The sequence below is a fragment of the Sylvia atricapilla genome, chromosome 7, assembly GCF_009819655.1.
Source record: "Sylvia atricapilla isolate bSylAtr1 chromosome 7, bSylAtr1.pri, whole genome shotgun sequence".
Lineage (NCBI taxonomy): Eukaryota > Metazoa > Chordata > Aves > Passeriformes > Sylviidae > Sylvia > Sylvia atricapilla.
The window spans coordinates 10,115,451-10,131,340 of record NC_089146.1 but is presented as its reverse complement, the minus strand read 5'-3'; the positions used below and the strand labels follow the sequence as shown (position 1 = coordinate 10,131,340).

The window sequence follows — 15,890 nt, the reverse complement described above, 5'->3', positions numbered from 1 at the left end:
TATTTCCATAAGAAAAATTAGTGTTTTTGATGTTTAACAGATACTAATAAAACCACATGATAATTCAATTCCAATGCAGTTTTAGCTCATGAGAGGTTTTCATTTTGTGTCTGAAGTTGCCTGGCTAATACATGCTGCAGGTTTTCTGTATGAGAGCTGGAGCTTTGCTTGGCTTGGTTTTGCACAAACAAGATTTGCACTATCTGCAGTTACTGTAGTTTGATAAATTACTGTGGTAGCAGCATCCCCAAATTTCTTCTCAATTTAAAATGTTAATTCAGAGAGAGAGAGAGAGAAGCTGCTATATTAATCCATTGCCATAATGCTGGGCTTGCATAATAAATATGCTCATCCTTTAATGTGCATGAATTTTTACAGCCTGGAAGCTTCTGATTTATCCTGGAAAGCTGAGCTACTTCCAACCACCAAGGTAAGTACGTAACTTGGGAAAGGTGCTTCAGGGGGTGGTTGCAAGTCACAGGGGAAGGAGCTGCTTCTGTTTGGAGCATTGGAGCAGTTTGTATTCCACAGGAAGAGGAAAGCTGGACAACTGGGAACTGGAAAGGGGAAAGCTTAGGGGCATGTTCAGTAATGACTTTCCTTCTTTCTTTCTTTTTTACTGCCTTTTTAAGGTTGTAATGCTGAAACTTCTGGACTATCCCTCTTTGTCCCACATTGTCATTCAGGTGCCACCTGCAGCTGGCAATAAGGTAAAAAGAATACAATATTCAGAAATTGCTTGCTTAGTGTATTCATAACTTTCAGGTGCTATGACAGGAGGAAAAGGAAATATATTAAATATGTGCTAAGTTGCTTTGAGAAACCATAGACCCACACTGTGGTGTGGTTTGAAAGTAGCTTTTGTTACCTTCTGTAAGCTCAAGAAACACTTCGATACAATACCAAACAAGGCATGAATAGCTCTTGAAACATGTACAAAGCCACAGTTCTCAAATCCTAGTGGTAATCTTCCCTGTTTTTCTTAATACTCTGATTGTTTTCCTGAATGTTCATACCTTTGAACAGTCATTTCTTACCCAGGTTAGGAGAGAATAGAGATAATGGAAGGCACCACACCAGGATTGTGGGAAGCATAGGTCAGATAGCTCTGTAAGCTCTTAAACCACAAGTGATGTAGTAGACTGAGTTGTGCAGGGTTTAACAGTTGGGATCTCAAAAATGAGATGGATATCTCTGCATCAAGGGCTCTCAGGATCCCAGTAAGAGGGACATTTGAAGGCTTGGTGTGTTACCCATCTGGATCTGGCAGATCTTTCCAGTTAGTCCTGGAAATGGCAGAATACTGAATTGAAATTTCCAGTCTAATCAGATCTGACATTTCTTTCGGTGACACAAATACAGTCTCTGAGTCTGTGGTATAATAATCCATGATCCAGGAAATTATTCGCAGCACAAATGAGTGTGATGTTCTTCTCTGAGTGTATCTTCAGACAGTTGTGACAGAGGCATCTTGCAGTGAAATTAGTAATGCATAATGTTCAGGGTAAGCAAAGATAGAGGAGAGATCGCTTGGGAAATGTAATTTGGCAAGTGCTGAGGCTTTCCAGTCTTGTGCTTGGTTTAGATCTCTTTTTAATATCCTCAATTGCAGTATACTTTGGGCTGTGAATTTTTCAAAGAGGATTCCAGAACAGTACAGCTCCCTGTTACACATCTTTTTTCATTTGGTAAGTATAGAATATTGCTTTTGGAAAAAAAATGGAAAACTAATATAACTAACCTTTGAATAATAAATTTGCCTAAAAATGTCAGGTCAAGAGTTTTTTGGGGCTTGTTTTTTTAACTAAAGCTAACACTGCTTTTGTTAGTAACAAAGAAATAAAAGATGTGGGGGTTTAGACTAAGAGATACGAAATATGTAATTCTCCTGGAAAAGAAATAATCTGAAAATGTAGTGAGTTCTCAGATAATTTTATCTAATAAGTGAAAGTACAACATCCTTTACAGGGATTTCTTCAAGCAAAATTCTACTGAATTCAACTGGATTGTTTTACAATGTACAGCTCCAGCACTTCAACCAAGTAAGAATGCTGCTTAAGTTTTTTAGGGAATGTAACCACTGTTTGTCTGGAGAAAAGTAAGTGACTTCTATTTTTTCTGTCCTAGATATATCAAGCTTTCAAAATTTATATAGACAGCCACTGCCAATCACTCAAAGGTAAACAGAAGTCTTCTAAAGTACAGATTTATAAAATAAATAGTTGAAAATCTGTAGCAACTAAAGTCTTCTCATGCAGTGGAGTTTAGGCAATACTGTTATTCTCTGTTCAAATGTGCCTGCTAATGACTCTCACTTCTCACTTTAAGCAGGATGGATCAACAAAAATGAGGAATTAGTCCTTTAATGTCTGTTTTTCTTACATCCCAGCAAAGGGAAGTTGAATTTCTATCAGGATTCTGCCTTATATTAAAAATGTTTCTTGCGAAAAGCATGTTTGGCTGGGATTTTTATTTGCTGATAACAGGACTCAAATTTGAATGTTGAGCTACATAAGCTTGAACAGGATGGGTTGCTAAAGGAGCCTGTTTCAAAAAAAGAAAGTGATCGATTTTATTAGACTGAGGTTTTGTTTCATATTGAAAAGCAAAACTCTTCTCATAACTGTTCTTCTTTTAAAGATTGATGTCTCACTGTCTTGTCCTGTAACAGCCTGAGTTTAAAAATGTCCTTTTTTGTTTGCTGCTAACTGCTCTGATCTGCATTGCAGTGACAATTGCAATGGAACTGCAAGCCCAGTGATTCTGTGTAGTGATCTGTAAACAAAGTGCTACCTTTGTTTTACTGCCCCTGTAGTTTTGAGGGACAGTCAGCACATCTGGTTCTCAATTAAGTTTATATTTTTTAATGCTGTTCATTTCAGAAAGAAAACCTAGTGTTTACAGACTTCATATCCCCTGGTCATATGAAGACTCAATAACTGTAGCAAAGTAAGGACTTCACAATTAATAACTTCTTGATATGTTTTCTGAAGAATATTTACATCCTGTTGTGGTAATATTTGTGATGTGAGACAGTTTGTCCAGTCTTAAGTGTTTGACTTCTGCACCTTTTCCTCATTTACCTTCCTGCCCTTTGTTGACAGTTGTTTTGACTTCTCCTAGAATAGGAACACCTGCTAATCATTTGCTTACTGGTTCTCACTAATTTTCTTGCAAAAGGTCAGATATGCTGATCTGAATGTCTCAGGATAATCACTGACCTCTCATGAGTGGAGAACAGTGGCTGCTCTGGATGCTGGCTCCATCCTGGAAGCCAGGGTTTGGATTACACAGCAGCCCTGTGTTCACTTCAGCATAGTCCTGCCAAAATCAAATGAGACAGCACGAAATATATTTGTCACTAAGGAAGTTGGGCAACCTGAGTGTATTTTAGATGGTAGGAAAACTGTATTTCTGGTTTATTTTAGAAGGCTTAAGAATACCTCACAATTTCCAACCCCCTGTGTTTCCCAGCAGCATAATACTTGCAGGAAACTGAATTGCATCCTTGAGGATGTGTTCTTCCCATTCCTGGCACTCAGCATATTTGCATGTGTGTTCACTGAACTTGTCTGCTTTCCTCAGTGCCATGTCCCTCAGTGGCTCAGAGGAGAGGGAATTGAGGATGTTATGTGGCAGGATAAACAGGCTCCCAGCTTGTGGTGACACTTGGTGTGGTAGATCTGCTTTGTGTGCACTTGTTGAAGCCTGAGACACGTTTGCTTTTCCTGCCTGGCTATAAGGACAGCAGTGACCATGTAAGTTTCTGTTGCAGAGTTCCATCTCTAGCTGAGATTTCTGCCAAACTGCACATTGCTCAGCCTCACGATGACAGCAGCCTTCCAGAGTTAAACATCTACTCCTCCCCAGACTGTCAGTATGAAGTGAGTAGGACAGTTTTGTTTTATAGCTAGTTTGCATTGCTGGATAATTTTTGCATAATTCAGTCTTTTAAACCGTAGCTAAATAATCAAAATAAATACTTAGCAAATCTAAAGAGGGGCTGTGTGGCCTTTTTGACATGTAGTGTTGTTACAAGTGTTTTGCAACAGCTGGGTTAGTACTGAAAGTTGGACCCTAAAACTTTAAAGCATTTGCTTTTTTAATTGTCAATAGTAACGTCTTGTGCATTTTAGCTGTGGGATTGCTGTATTCTAAAACTTAAGTTTGCTTCTTGAAAATTAAAGTATTTTGTACTTATGCTTACCATTTTATGAAACACTTTTTTTTTTTTTTCAAGGTAATTCTGAAGACATCACTTATACAGGCTCTTGGGCAAGTAAGAAAACCTAATACTAAATTGTTTTTTTTATGTCAGTAGCATCTATAGAAATTTTTAGTTCCTCCCTTCCTTACTGTGACACTTTAGATTCTTTTATGATGCCAAGAGGAGCCCTCTTCAGTGATCATTTTGTAACCTTGTCCCTTGGCAAGGATCGCTCCTGGATGAGTGTCAGGCCCCAGTCCTTAGAAGGAGAAAAGCTCTCTGGCTCTAAAGAGCTGCTGTAAATGTGGAGCACGTGGCTTTGTGGTGAGCTCAATATCTGCAGGTTACTTTAACTTTCTTGCCTGATGAGTCAGTGGTGTTAAAACTTTAAAATACATTTGGCATCAATTAAGTTGGGGGAAAAAGTCTAAGTAGGTCTATATGTTCCTTTTCAACAGATCTTCTTTGGTTATCAATGAAGATTACATTGAAAATATGGGGATCAGTAAAAATAGGCTGGCCATCTGCAGTTCCCTGGATCTAAAGAGTAATTAATTTGCAGGCACCTAAGTGTAGTGCTGGAATAAAACTGGCAAGGTTCTCTATATGAATGTATGCATTTAGAGCAAGGATTTTTCATTTTGCTGTTATTTTATGAGAATTTATAGGCTATTGGTATATTAATCATGACTTGGGAGGGTGGAAGCCAATTAATACATGCATATAATTGCTTCCAAAAGTTCTTTGCCTAAAAGCATATATAACTACATACAGATTTTGTTCGGAACGTGGCCTTTAAATTGTTTTAAACTTGCTTTATTGAGATTTGATACTTGATTTTTTTTTCATTCTTGTCTTGACTGGAAAAAAGCCTTATTTGTTTCTAATTTGATCATTTATCCAAACCTGTTTCATTAGCTGCTTATGAGAAATTCTAGTATTTCTAACCTATAACATTAATTACTATTGGAGATTATCAAACATGCATTAAAATGAGCAACTGGATCTTTCAGTGAAGATTTTCTAATCTCGTTATCATTCTGGCTTCATGATAATATTTGAATATTGTGTATGTGTTTTTTTAAATATGTTTTTATATATAGAAGTGAAGTTATCCCTTTATCCTTGTCTTTCAGATTGTAAGGTTCCATGCTGGTGCTTTTCCAGTCTATATTGTTTCTAATATTCTTCTTACTTATGGAGGACAACTGAGCACATTGAGATCAACAGGTAGCTTTCTAAAAAACTGCATATTTTTCTCAGTCATAAATGTTTTTAGAGAAATTGCTTATCAAATTTACTGATAAAAGACTAACTAGATGTGAATTTTTTTAAGCTAAGTATCATTCAACTTATGGAAATACTTGGATCTGTGCTCTTCATTTTAATTTTTTTTTTTTGGCTGATAGTTCAAGGTTGTGTTGTGAAATACTTCCTTTTTTTAAGTTGCAGTCCCTTCTCTGTGAAATACATGTGTTGCACACGAGTTTAGAATTAACAGAAGTCTACTTAAAAATACATGTAGATGTTTAAAATACATTGTTCATGTACAGAAAACACTGTTTCTTGCTGGAAGATGAGATTTGCATAACAGCTTTGAGCCATGTCTTCAGACAAAATGCTTTTTTATGAGAATTCAGGGGGCATTTGTAACAAACTCCATCATGTCTCTAGAAGCTCATGTGCCATATTACCTCAGTGTGGGTGAGCCAGTGGAGAAGGGCCTTGGTGGTGAAGTATTCAGCCTTGCTTGCAGTACTCTTGCAAGACATGGTTATCTTGTTCTCAGGTCAACTCACCGTTGTGTGGATTTACATTTTGTTGTGGATGATGTGAGTTAAAGGTCATGACATGACAGTAACTACAGCTGCTCTCTGTTCTTGGTTCCAGGCCACTGTTCTGACTTCTCCCTCGAGCTAGTTAGGACAGCAAAGCCCTACAAAGTAGAACCTCTTATAAGCATTGTTGTGTTTCTGCAGGGGTGAGTCTGCATCATTTGTTTGTTTAAAGCAGGTTCTGTCTAGAAGTTTCAGTAAAACTGTGTGCTGGGGAGGAATATTATTTTGTCTGTAGTCACTGTAAGAATCTGACTGTTATTTTGCTTGAAAGACTGTAATAGAAGGAATAGTTGATAAATATCTAACTGTAACAGGAATTGGAAGTGATAAATAATACTGCTTTCATGTTTTTGGCAGGTTTAACTGGTTTAGAGAGATATGGGAATCACTGTCACTGCCAGAGGTGGATGCTGCTGTACTGAGTAGTCAGGATGCATGGTTCCCCCTTGTGTCCCTGATTCTATTTCTTTTTGGGACAGGCATTGCCTACTGGAGTGGAGTATTTTTCTCTGCATCTCTGAGGCTCTTCTCTTCATTATGGTTAACTCTGATTAGGTAAAACCACGTGATGCTATATAATTATACTCTTCTAGATGACTGTGACCCTGACAATTGGGGGTTTTTGGGTTTTTTTGTTTGTTTGCTTCTGTGTGAATGTTTGGGCATGACTGAATTTATACATGAGTTTAGATATCTGGGTTTGAAACCAAGCAGAAATTCATGTCTGGGAAGAAGTACAACAGGAGTTTTGTTTCTGGTTTTTATTTTTTAGACCTACTGAACTTCAAAAAGATAAGTTGATTACACCCAGAAGACTCTGTGAGATGGTATCTCTTGCTTTGATTAGCTGGACCACTTGTGGTGCATTCACTGTACTCATTATTTATCTTCAATACTTGTTCAAGGTACTGAAAGGCTAAACATGTTGTATTTGTAACTGATTTGAAAATTTTAGGTGCTTTGAATTAACCCAGGCTAAAAGCAAAAATCCAAATTACTATTTTTCATACATAAAAAGTGATACTATTCTCACACTTGAACTAGGTGTTTCTAATTTATCAGTGTCATAATCTTGCAATTTTTAGAATTTTTGTTCTTTTGTTAATGCTTCTTACAAAGAAATGTGTGGTCCCATATGTCCTCTACAGCAATGCAGATAATTGAAAATTTTAACTTACAGCTAGGCAATATTATAAAAACAAAGACAAATAGCTTCCTTGAAGAGTGAGGAGTCCTCAATTCCTTTTCCTATACTACAGCTTTTGTATGAAGAATACTTACTAAACAAGCAACTGCTTGTCTTACAGGTTGTAAAACTGCAGGTGACTGTAAGAGCAGAGCAAAACATGCACAACAGGGTGAGTGCTTCCTCTTTCTGTTCCAAACCGTGGCCAAAAATTGTCTGGCCAACTTCTGCCTTGGTACTCTTAGGTTGTGCTGCGGTGACTGGGTAGCTGTACTAGTGCACAGGTAGTTCACCTGCTGCATTTATGATGTGCCAGGCCATGAGCAGCAGCCTGCTCCAGCACACATGGCTGCTCTTGGAAGTTTCTGCAGCATAAACTTGTCATCTAGGAAAACCCTTTCTCTGAATACACACAGAATAACAGGGTTCATCTAAATGTTGGTATTTGATTACTCATGGCTTATCTTAAAAAAGAAATAAGATTCTAGGTAATAATCTATACTGCAGGTAAAACTGGAGAGGCAGTGTGTGGATTTTAAGGATTTTTTAGTCCAGAGATGACAAATGGGATGTATTAGAGGAATATGGACTGAGACTGCAGTAAATAGGGAGCTGTTTAAAACATAGTAAAGAAATGCCTGGTTTCATGCAGTGTGAACTTCATTTCTGGGTTACTTTAAGGTATAGGATGAAACATGTAAGCAGGTGTGGATAACAGCTTATGGTAACTACCTGCTCTTTTTTGCAAACACAGAACAAAGCAATCTGACAGAAAAAGTTGTTGAAAGTTTTCTTTGGGTATCTTTGAATGGATTTTTCGTGTCTTGCGTTGAAAATTGTCTCCTTTCATCTCCATGTAATTTTTTGTTTAATTTTTGGAGTTTTTTTTCCTGACATTGGAAGTTAGTATCTGCCACCTCATTCCTTTATCTTTGCTATTTATTCCTACAGATAATAGTTCATTCCCAGTTGCATTACTTCCTATATCTTTCCTGTGAATGATCATCTGTGATTTTTCACCCCCATGCTTTATTACTCTTTTTATTTTGTTCTTCCCCCTTCCATGAACCCCTTTTCATTTCACTGGTATCAGGGCATCTACACTCTCCATTCTTTTCTTCCATAGACATAGAAACTATTAGTGTATGAGAAATTCCTGCTTAAATTTAGATACTTTCAAACTTTGCTTTTGATGGCTTTTTGAGGCATAATTTGCAGATTTTCTTTCTAAATCACAGCTGATGTGTTACTGTTAGGATATTTTTCCCCTCCTCTTTCCTCAGTGTGGGTTCTTACAAGCCTGTGCACGTTTTTGTGACTTTTGTCTTTCCAGGATTCAGGCCACTCAAAAGAAACTTCACAGAACTCCAGTACACACACAGTCAAAGCCCAGAGTTCAGTGGACAGCATTCCAGAAGCAACACAGTCTCCTTCCAACAGTAAAACACTTGCTGAAGCTGTGAACAGTCTTAAGATGCACATTACAGTCCTTAATTTATCCACGTGGATTGTGCTGCTCAGCTTGCCATCTCTAATTTATTGGTTAAAAAATCTCAGGTAAATACTTAAATTGACACTAAGGTGGAAGAAAGCTACAGGAACCTTTGAAGATAATAAAAATTATAAATGTTTGATTCTTTACATTATTAGTTACCTTACAGTTGTAAAGACTTCTGTTAATTATTATTGTTTTCTCTATCCTATCTGGTTTGTATTGTGGTGTAAATAGGTGTTAAATGAATCGGTGATAATGTTGAAGAAAGTAATGTTTCAGAAAGGATTTAACATCAGGCTGGGATGTCACATAGTTTTCATTTCTATTTTTTGTCACCAGCACATGGATGTTATTTGGCAGCCTAGTTTAGAAGTGATGTACTTTTTAAACTATTTCTTTGCAGGTACAATGTTAGACTTGATCCTGATCCCTGTAGATCCACAGCTATTATCCTCATATGCATTTTAGAAATTCTAATGAATTCAAGTACTTCTGAAGTGAAATCAAGGTACTGTAGCCCAATCTCTAGTTTTGCTTTCCTGCTTCTTTAAGAGTTACCGTTTGTGTGCTAAAACTTAAATTATGCTGTAATTGTTCAGCCTCTCTATTCATGAACTCACATGGTTCAGTCTAAAAGATGAGCTGAAATGTGTGCAAAGTACCTCTGGTTCAGCTGAGAGGAGAAAATCCCCTGTATTTGCCAGCTGGAAATAAATGAAGTCTGTGCTATCTGAGCAATTGGCTGCATAACAGCTTCTTGAAATGTGACTTTTTAACTCACAATTCATTGAATCCTTTCAAGTGTCTCTGAGTCCAAATGCATTGAGCAGTTATTGTCAGGCAGTTATAAGGAAAAGGGAATTCTACAGGATTATAGTTATGTTCTTGTAGCTGCCCTTAAGGAAGTAGAAAGATAATGTGTTCTCTACTGGATTCAGAAGTTCTGAGAACTTGTTTTGCTGACAGAATATTTCTTGTTCAGGTATGAATTTAGTCAATGCCTCATGAATGACAATCAGTAATATCAAATGTCATTTATCCTCTTGACCAGTACCTGTTTTCTCAAGGGATCTAAACCATTAAGTCTTCCTATGTTACAGAGAACAAATTTCTAAACTAATATATTATTTTTAATGACATTAACTTTTTTAAATAATTTCTCTTGCTTACGCATCAATTTTTATGGCCTATTAGACCTAGTTGTTCAGTTTTAAAGATCAAAAAGGTCTTGAAATGTAAATTATTTTGCAAAGGAAAGTGAAATATGGCATTTGGATACTTTCTGCCTATCTGGTTACAAAATGATAATTTTTTTCTTTGTATTCTTACAGTAAACTCTTGAAGATTGCAGCCAAAGTTCCACTCCCTTTGTCTGTTGCAATGCTGGCCTTTGGACGAATGCATTTATACAGAGTCCCACACTTTGTAACCTTTTCTCTTCTTCTACATGTGCTGTGCTGTTTTGTGTAATGGTCATTCTATAGAGGACATATATAGGACAATGCACCCCAGAAACTTAACACTGGAGATGGGAAAAACTGCAACACAGAAATGCCTAAATGAATATAATCAGTAGTTTACATTATGTGGGAAAAAGGACAGAACTGTGAACACTTCAGAAAAAAATCATGGTTTTATTCATGTTGCTTAGAAGACTTTTTCTGGTGTTTATTTCATGTCTCTGAAAATAAGAGTGATTTAACTGTGTATAGGCACATGGCTCATATCAGTGCAACATCTCAATACTCTGCCTTGTAGACACTTTGGTATTTCACTGTACTGCTTTGTGAAAACAGACCTTTTTTACTCACTGTGCCATGCAGTGTCTGTGTTCTGAACTTGCATCTCTTGCAGGTCTAAAGTATGCTGGTTAAAACTCAATGCATTTCAAGCACACTGTGACTATCACAAAAACCACACAGCCAAGTATACTTTGAATTATTTTATGTTATATTCAAAAGCTGCCACATTTGTGTCTAGACAAACTAGAATGTACTGCTTATATAGAACTGTTATTTCTATCAAATCATTTGTTCAATCAGTGTGAGTTGAACATTTGTGAGATTATTGCAAGTCTTACACATTTTACTTTTTGTGAGAGTGAGAAAACAACAGTATTCTATGTAGCTTTCTATTCAGGAAGGATACCAGCAGATTCATAAACAATTTGCTGTAATGTTGTTTTAAAACATTGTCAGTTTTCTCTGGAATTTTGAAATTAATCCTTGGACTTTGTCCATATGTAGAAGCTAGCAAACATTTAGATATGGTGTGAGTTAACAGTGCTGTTGCTGCACTCTTTTTAAGTAGACAAGGCAGGCTTTTTTCCTGTTGTAAATAGGCAATCAACTATCTCCTAATAAATTCCAGTACATCAAATGAATATGGAATAGTTACAACCCTGCAAACTCCTGTCCTGCCATACAGTGCTGACTTCTGCATGTGGGCAAACTCAGTAATAGTGGGAAACACTGACCATAATTATTAGTTCTGTATAAATTCTATCTTAGTGCCTAGATGCTACAGTGACTGCCATTTATAATAAAGCCTACAATAGCTATGTGTAAGGAATTCTGTCCCCTGGGCATGTTTGTTTCTTCTGTTTTGCCAACAGAAGAAATCTCAGCAGTCGTTAGGTTTAAATGATGTATTGATTCTGTGTAGAGATGAGCTTACTACTGCTTCTGTGTTAGCTGTCTCTGCTGTGTCTGAGATACCTGTTACCTGCATCTGGAAATACTAGACCAGCTCAACCATCTTATAGAATACCAAGAGGAAATCTGCTGCTCACAATCAAGTATACTCTTGATATACAGTAGTACAGCCAGCCTGACCCATTAATTCCATCATATCTTAATAATCTTGCCTGAAGTGCCTCAGTTATTTCTAACACGTTGTTAGGGTCAATTCCTTTGAGCTGGCTGGAAAGACTCAATTCACACAGTGACTTTCCCAAATGAAGGACAAACGTGAAGAAAGCCACGTGTGTTTTGTTTGCTTATATCCAAGTCAGCAGTTCAAGTTATTAGTAAGTCATCAAAAATGCTGTAACTGAGTAAGGATATTGTAGTTAGCTACTGTCACTGTTATCAGTAATCTGTGTGCTGGTATTCTAGTCTTAACCTTTTTGAAACAGAAGGTTAGATTATATATAGTGTTTGTAAATCAGCAAAGTTATTTGAATAGATTGTATCTTGGTATTTTCTAATCAGATATATGCTACAGTATATGTATATAAGATAATTTCTGTGAGTTAATATACTTGTGGCTAAATGCATCAGTTGGTTTAACTAGAAGTTGCTGTTCAGACATAGAAGAATAGAGTTGTTGTACTTGCAGATGGCTGTGGATGAAAGATGGTGGCAGAACTGCAAAGGGCTGTGAAATGTGCAGGGTCTGATTTCTGTAGAAGATAGTTTTCTTTCATGTTCCCTTTGGCTTACTACTCTATTCTACTTCTGACTTTGTTTTGCCACCTTAACAGGCTCTTTCTGCATGAATCCATTTGTTGGAACTGTTGGAAATGAAACAGACTGGATGTTTAGTATCTTTGATAGCTGTCAAAATATGCCATAAAGTGAAACCCACTGAATTACAGCAGCATAGGATAACGCCAGGGTTTATTTTCATTTAATGATTTTTTTTTAGCTGGAGCTCTATTGTTGATTGTTAGCACTCTTCATAAAGTGGGTTCCAGTAGGTTGTGTATATTCCTGCCTGATTTTTAAGTTGGAGGTAGGAGTAGGTATAATCCTGAGTCTGAGATTCCAGATGACAAGAGGCTTTCACATCTCTCTCAACACTCCCTCTTCTCAGAGGTGGTTTACCTTTACTGGGGAAAGGAGGGGAAGTCTTCCTCTTCTTTTGAATTTCAGTGCATTGTGTGCCATTTCATAGATTTTAACAGTTGTCAGGGATGTGCATCTGCAGTGATCGTGGACTGGACAACTTCAGCTGTTTGGCGGATTAGGAGTCTAATCCCAATTAGATTTGCCATGTACTCAGTGGATGGTAACTGGATTAGAACAGGTCTTAGAATTCATCCCATTCTAAAAGAGGATGAATTATCCCACTTGTCATTCTGAACAGGACTAGATTTTGTAACAGTCTGAGATTGTTTTTCAGGTAAAATACAATGATTGTTCGTTCTTACTTTTGGACAAGAAGCTTCTGGTAGGTGAATCTGTAGTTCTGCCATTGTTCACAGTTACCATTTCAGCAGAAACATAGGACAACCCAATATATATATACTGTTAATTGCATATTTAAGGAGATGTAAATATTACTGAAATATCCTTTATTTTGAGTGGGCTGCATTTGTAAAACAGCTTTTGGCAAATAGATACATTATAATGTCTCTTGCTACCTTTAAGTATATTAGCATTCCAATTTATTCTTCAAATTTTCTAGATAATGTGGGAGGAGATCAAGGCACAAATTTTAAGGGTTAGACCTCAGGATGCATTCCAAACAAGAACTATTTCTGTGGATCTAATAATTTTTTTATAAGCTATCAGAAACAGAATGAGGAAACAGGGTAAGAATTTAAAATACTAAATGCCACTGATTTTTGGTGCAGCAGAATCTTTCTTTGACAGGGAGAAATTTAATGAGAAGCCTTTAGTGACAGCTGCATACCCTGAAATTACTCTTGAAGTCTTACTGTCTTTTCTGCTTGGTGTCATCAAATGTGTTCCTCACAGTCTCATCCTGCTGCAATGACACGTGTAGCTAACACTTCATAGAAAGTTTATATGTCTGCTAAGGAGAAACTCACATCTTCCCTGGAATTACCAAATCTACCTTGGAACTGTGTCAGTTAATCTTGTCCAAAGGTAATCTTTTCAGCTGTGATTTGAAAGTTGGCTGCAGTGGGTCACATTTTTCAGCATCCTGTTGAAAGAGGATTGGTTTGGGGGGGGGTTGGTGGGAGGTTTCTTTGTATGTTTTATTTCCAAGAAACCTGCAGTAACTGGAATTTATGTTAATAGTATTTCTGACATTTAGAGTTCTGCCCTGATTTTGGTTTTGAGTGAGCTAATTCATGTAGCAAATTATTCCTTAATATTAATTCACTATGTTTCAAAACAAAGAGATTAATAAGGACCAAACCCTAAGCAGTGCAGTAGCAATACATTGTAGAAGGCATAGAGACTGCTGGTATGTCTAAGTGAATTTTTCATCTATTACCTAACTGGGCTAACTTTAAAGTCAGTGATTAATAAAATAAAATGTGTTGACATTTGCCCTCAAAAGCATTGCATATGTCAGTGTTTGATACATCTCATTTTCCATGTGTTTGCCAGTAACAAGTGATGAACTCACTTGGTGTTCTTCTGAAATCTGATAAATCTGATACATCTTACAGCACAGAATAAAGTCCATTATGTAGCCATCAATAAATGTAAACATTTGAGAAACTTACATTTGAATCAAGTTTATTTCAATGCAGGGTTGAGTGTGTTTAGACTTTTGTTGTATTTATACTGAGATAAAACCAGCCATTTACTGACCTTTAATACTCTGAGCTATTAAAATGTTTTTGGAAGTGGTTGTAGAGTCTGTATAGAATTGTGCTGCTGTTCTCAGTCACTAAGCTACTAGAAAATTGTTAGTTGTAAAATAGACTGAATTCTTAATGCTTATTTTCCATTTAATGTTTTAATGGCAAATGTTTTAAGTTCAAAAACTTAATTTGCAGTTTTGACTTACTGCATCTCTTTTTTTTTTTCTGGGAGATGATCAGTCTAGCTTTTGTAAGCATTATGCACTGTACTGTAAAATATAAAATTTTCACCTCTGTTCCTTTAGGGAGACATCATTTTGTCACCAAAGCTACATACTGCTGTTGTATAGTGTCTAGGAAGTGTGTGACAATGAAAAACAATACAAAATTAATCCATTTTTTATTTTAAAGTACAATTTATACCTTTTTTTAGAGCCAGAACTTTAAAGTAGAATATTAGAATCCATAAATTCTTTAAAAATCTGAAAATCTTTTGCAAAGACTATACTTTCTGATGTATATTTTTATTTATGGAAGAATGTGTTCAAAGCTTGTAATCATCTCATCTATCCTCAAGCTCAAGTAAAAAGTATACACTTTGTCTTATTAATTAATAGACATTGCTGCTTTTAAAAATGAATTTTAAGCATTTAGAGAGAAAATTCTATAGCTTTTACTTAAGCAAATCTGCCCAGCCCTCAATTTTTGAGGTGTCTAAGCACGTAACTGCCTCAAATATGTGGTTATTGCCTTGTAGGATCAAAAACCTGAGGTGTAATGTTTTGACTTTAATTTTCTTAAGATTTAAGGTTTCTTTTTGCATTCTTAAATCAGACAGATTTTGCTACTCTAACTGTCATAAAAACCCCTTATGAGCATGGCCTCTCTGCAGTGACGGACAGGCTGTGCTCTGGATTCTGTAAAACTGTGGTATCAGAGCCGAGTTTGTCTCTAAAACCAGGAGCTGTGAACATCATAATATTTGTTATTTGTGGCACATCATTGCAGGTCCTCCCTCCAGCTGCAGCTCCCTTTGGTTTGCAGTGTCCCTGCAGTGCCAGGCAGGATGTTCCCAGTGGGAACTGGGGGAACTGGGGCTGACCTGGGAGGAAGTGCAGCAGCTGTGTCCTGTAGACTCCTTCTGTTTGTTGAAATACCAGCCAAGACTATTTTCCCCCTCCAACTTAAATAATTTCAGGGTATATCTAAGTATCAAATGTGCAAGTGTGTTGATGTTTGTTTTTACAAAAGGCTAAGTGCACTATCTGGGGATCAATTCCGGCTTCAGTATTTTCCACCTACTTCACTCCGAGTTTGGAAACAGGATTTGAGACTGCAGCACCTGACAGCTGGAATACTTTACAGAAGTCTACAGGTAGTAGACAGGGACACATTTAATTAGAGTGCCAGACCAAAATTGAAATGTCAGATTCCTCACTGTGACTTTAAACTTGTAGCTTTCTAGAGAAAAAAAAAACATACTGTGCCTTAAACTAGTAGATGAATACACTCTAACTGTAGTCTGTAGACTTCCATAGCCTTATGTTTGGTTTTTGAAGTTGACCAGAAATATTTGTGTGGATCATGCTGAAACTTGATTTGGGGAAAATGCTTTAAAAGATGTTGACCCCATTTTACACTTAAAAAAATGAAGATTT

The 15,890-nt window shown here is 36.7% G+C and overlaps 1 protein-coding gene across 1 annotated transcript in view; it reads left to right on the top strand.

Annotated features, from left to right (window-relative positions):
- PGAP1 (post-GPI attachment to proteins inositol deacylase 1) overlaps window positions 1-14,152 on the top strand; it is a 30,809-nt gene extending 16,657 nt beyond the window's left edge. The window contains exons 12-27 of the mRNA XM_066322564.1: window positions 379-430; window positions 633-710; window positions 1,613-1,688; window positions 1,969-2,042; window positions 2,128-2,179; window positions 2,883-2,949; window positions 3,776-3,884; window positions 4,241-4,279; window positions 5,344-5,437; window positions 6,098-6,188; window positions 6,403-6,600; window positions 6,818-6,950; window positions 7,353-7,403; window positions 8,565-8,788; window positions 9,130-9,234; window positions 10,058-14,152. Of these exons, the coding sequence (XP_066178661.1) occupies window positions 379-430; window positions 633-710; window positions 1,613-1,688; window positions 1,969-2,042; window positions 2,128-2,179; window positions 2,883-2,949; window positions 3,776-3,884; window positions 4,241-4,279; window positions 5,344-5,437; window positions 6,098-6,188; window positions 6,403-6,600; window positions 6,818-6,950; window positions 7,353-7,403; window positions 8,565-8,788; window positions 9,130-9,234; window positions 10,058-10,196 (1,582 nt within the window). The 3' untranslated portion in view covers window positions 10,197-14,152. The remainder of the gene's footprint in view (window positions 1-378; window positions 431-632; window positions 711-1,612; window positions 1,689-1,968; window positions 2,043-2,127; window positions 2,180-2,882; window positions 2,950-3,775; window positions 3,885-4,240; window positions 4,280-5,343; window positions 5,438-6,097; window positions 6,189-6,402; window positions 6,601-6,817; window positions 6,951-7,352; window positions 7,404-8,564; window positions 8,789-9,129; window positions 9,235-10,057) is intronic.
- The last annotated feature ends 1,738 nt before the right edge of the window (window positions 14,153-15,890 follow it).